General features: G+C 51.3%; 1 protein-coding gene across 2 annotated transcripts; it reads left to right on the plus strand.

Annotated features, from left to right (window-relative positions):
• The first annotated feature begins 372 nt into the window (after positions 1–372).
• LOC120663720 (myb-related protein Zm38-like) lies at positions 373–1,631 on the plus strand. Of its 2 annotated transcripts, XM_039942617.1 has the most exons (3): positions 373–825; positions 915–1,310; positions 1,414–1,631. In XM_039942617.1, the coding sequence occupies exons 1-2, from the start codon at positions 563–565 to the stop codon at positions 1,303–1,305; spliced, it is 654 nt and encodes a 217-aa protein (XP_039798551.1). In that variant the 5' UTR covers positions 373–562; the 3' UTR covers positions 1,306–1,310; positions 1,414–1,631. The 2 variants fall into 2 exon arrangements, with proteins under 2 accessions (XP_039798551.1, XP_039798550.1); XM_039942616.1 differs by having other exon boundaries at positions 915–1,631.
• The last annotated feature ends 449 nt before the right edge of the window (positions 1,632–2,080 follow it).

Consider the following 2,080-nt stretch of genomic DNA (forward strand, 5'->3'; position numbering starts at 1 on the left):
GGGTACCGGGGTGGGTGTGTGCGTGTGTAGGTGTGTGTGCATGTGTGTGCCCCGGTAGGCGCATCCTCGGACTTCCCGACAACCCACCTGTGTTGAGCGCGCTGTCAGCGTGGATGCCCAACTTGAGTTCTTAAATGCCGGCCAGTGCTCCTGGCAATGTTAAAAAAAAAGATACAAACATCCATTAGGATCTGTCATATGTTTCAACACATATACACGCCCGAAGATTTGAAAGTTAATATTGTCCAGAACACCATGAGTGACGTTAGATTAACAACAACGGATACCTACCGCGAAACAAAAAAAAACACGAACTTGGTTATATACAGTATATACATAAACCAGGGAAGATAATCCATCCCTAGAGCTAGGAGGCTTCTAGGTCTGCTTCGGTCAAATGTCTCGAGCGATCCGGGTCAGTGGGCCCCGTTTCTCTCTATCCGGCCACATATAAGCGTAAAGCGTCTCTCTCTCACTAACTCTCTCTCTCTCTCTCTCTTAACAACACTCTCCACACATCTATCACTCGGTACCGCGATCGATCGAGAAGCGTCAGGCCGGTATGGGGAGGTCGCCGTGCTGCGAGAAGGCGCACACGAACAAGGGCGCATGGACCAAGGAGGAGGACCAGCGGCTCGTCGCCTACATCAGGGCTCACGGCGAGGGCAGCTGGAGGTCGCTTCCCATGGCGGCGGGGCTGCAGCGCTGCGGGAAGAGCTGCCGGCTGCGGTGGATCAACTACCTGCGCCCCGACCTCAAGCGCGGCAACTTCACGGAGGAGGAAGACGACCTCATCATCAACCTCCACGGGCTCCTCGGAAACAAGTACGTTAATTGCAAGGATTAAAGTTGAGTTAGCTACTTAGCTTCCTGTTTTTATTGGGCCGTTATTAACTGATTCTTGCCGTGTCAAGGTGGTCTGTGATCGCCGGGCGGCTGCCGGGTCGGACAGACAACGAGATCAAGAACTACTGGAACACGCACATCAAGCGAAAGCTCCTTGCCCGCGGCATCGACGCGAAAACGCACCGTCCGCTCAGTGTCACCGCCGCTGCCTCGCCAAGCAGCCGTCCCGGCCAGGACCAACTGGCGGCGCGCTCCAGCTGCTCACCGGAGACCAGTGGCGCCTGCCACAGCAGCGACGACGATGATTGCGGCGGCATCGACCTCAACCTGTCCATAAGCCCGCCCAGAGAACCGCCGTCGCCGTCGTCATCACTGCCGACGACGCAAGAAGCAGCAGGCAGCAAGACCGTAGTGGATGTGGATGTGGATGCATCCAGTGAAAAAAAAACTAAGCCCTGAAGGAGGTACGACGAGCACGAGCTATTCAAAGAGGAAGAGGATATGCATGGTGTGATTGAAATTTGAATCGCCGGCCGCCTTAGCTTCACTTGTTCTCCATCCATGCAGGACGGGAGATAGATCAAGAAGGTTGACCACGACTCGTTTAGGGCTGATGATGATGAAAATCCTTGCTTGGGGGCAGACTCCATGGTTTGATGATCGTGAAGTTGATCTGTTCACTGTTCCTTTGACTTTATTTGCTGGTTCATCTTTGTGCTACTCCTGACTAAAATGTATGAAACTTTGATCTTTCTTATATACCTTTATTTTGATGCAAACTGATACTCCCCTGCAGTTCTAGTGCCATTTGTCTGATGATAGCCTTACTTACTTGCTGGCCTTCAGTTGATGATAGATGTACCATCCAGCCTTACTTGCTGGCCTTCATCAGTTGATGATAGATGTAACATCCAGCCCATATGGGCCAGTTGGGCCATAGTTGGAGTATATACATGAGGCATGGTAGCTCAAGAATAGTCCCAAATGGGAAGTTAAGAGTGAGATGAGCTAACTTAAATAGCCAACTATACGAAGCATTGCAAGTTGCAACTTTGGGCTAACTTTTTACGCGAAGCGAGGATGAAAGAGTAAGCAAGTTGTAGTGTAGGTGTGGTCTACTCAACGTGCAGAGTGGACATGAGCCATATTCCTAGGTTGGGTTGTTATATTTTTTATATTAGAGCCAACTTTGGGCGCGTACGGGTCAGATGTGAGAGGGCATGGTGCGTATGAC

The sequence above is a fragment of the Panicum virgatum genome, chromosome 3N, assembly GCF_016808335.1.
Source record: "Panicum virgatum strain AP13 chromosome 3N, P.virgatum_v5, whole genome shotgun sequence".
Classification (NCBI taxonomy): Eukaryota; Viridiplantae; Streptophyta; class Magnoliopsida; order Poales; family Poaceae; genus Panicum; species Panicum virgatum.

Bases quoted from the DNA above. Each gene is read 5' to 3' on its own strand.
- LOC120663720 (XM_039942616.1), top strand. From the start codon at position 563: ATGGGGAGGTCGCCGTGCTGCGAGAAGGCGCACACGAACAAGGGCGCA. The intron at 826-914 runs GTACGTTAATTG...TGCCGTGTCAAG, and splicing joins CACGGGCTCCTCGGAAACAA to GTGGTCTGTGATCGCCGGGC.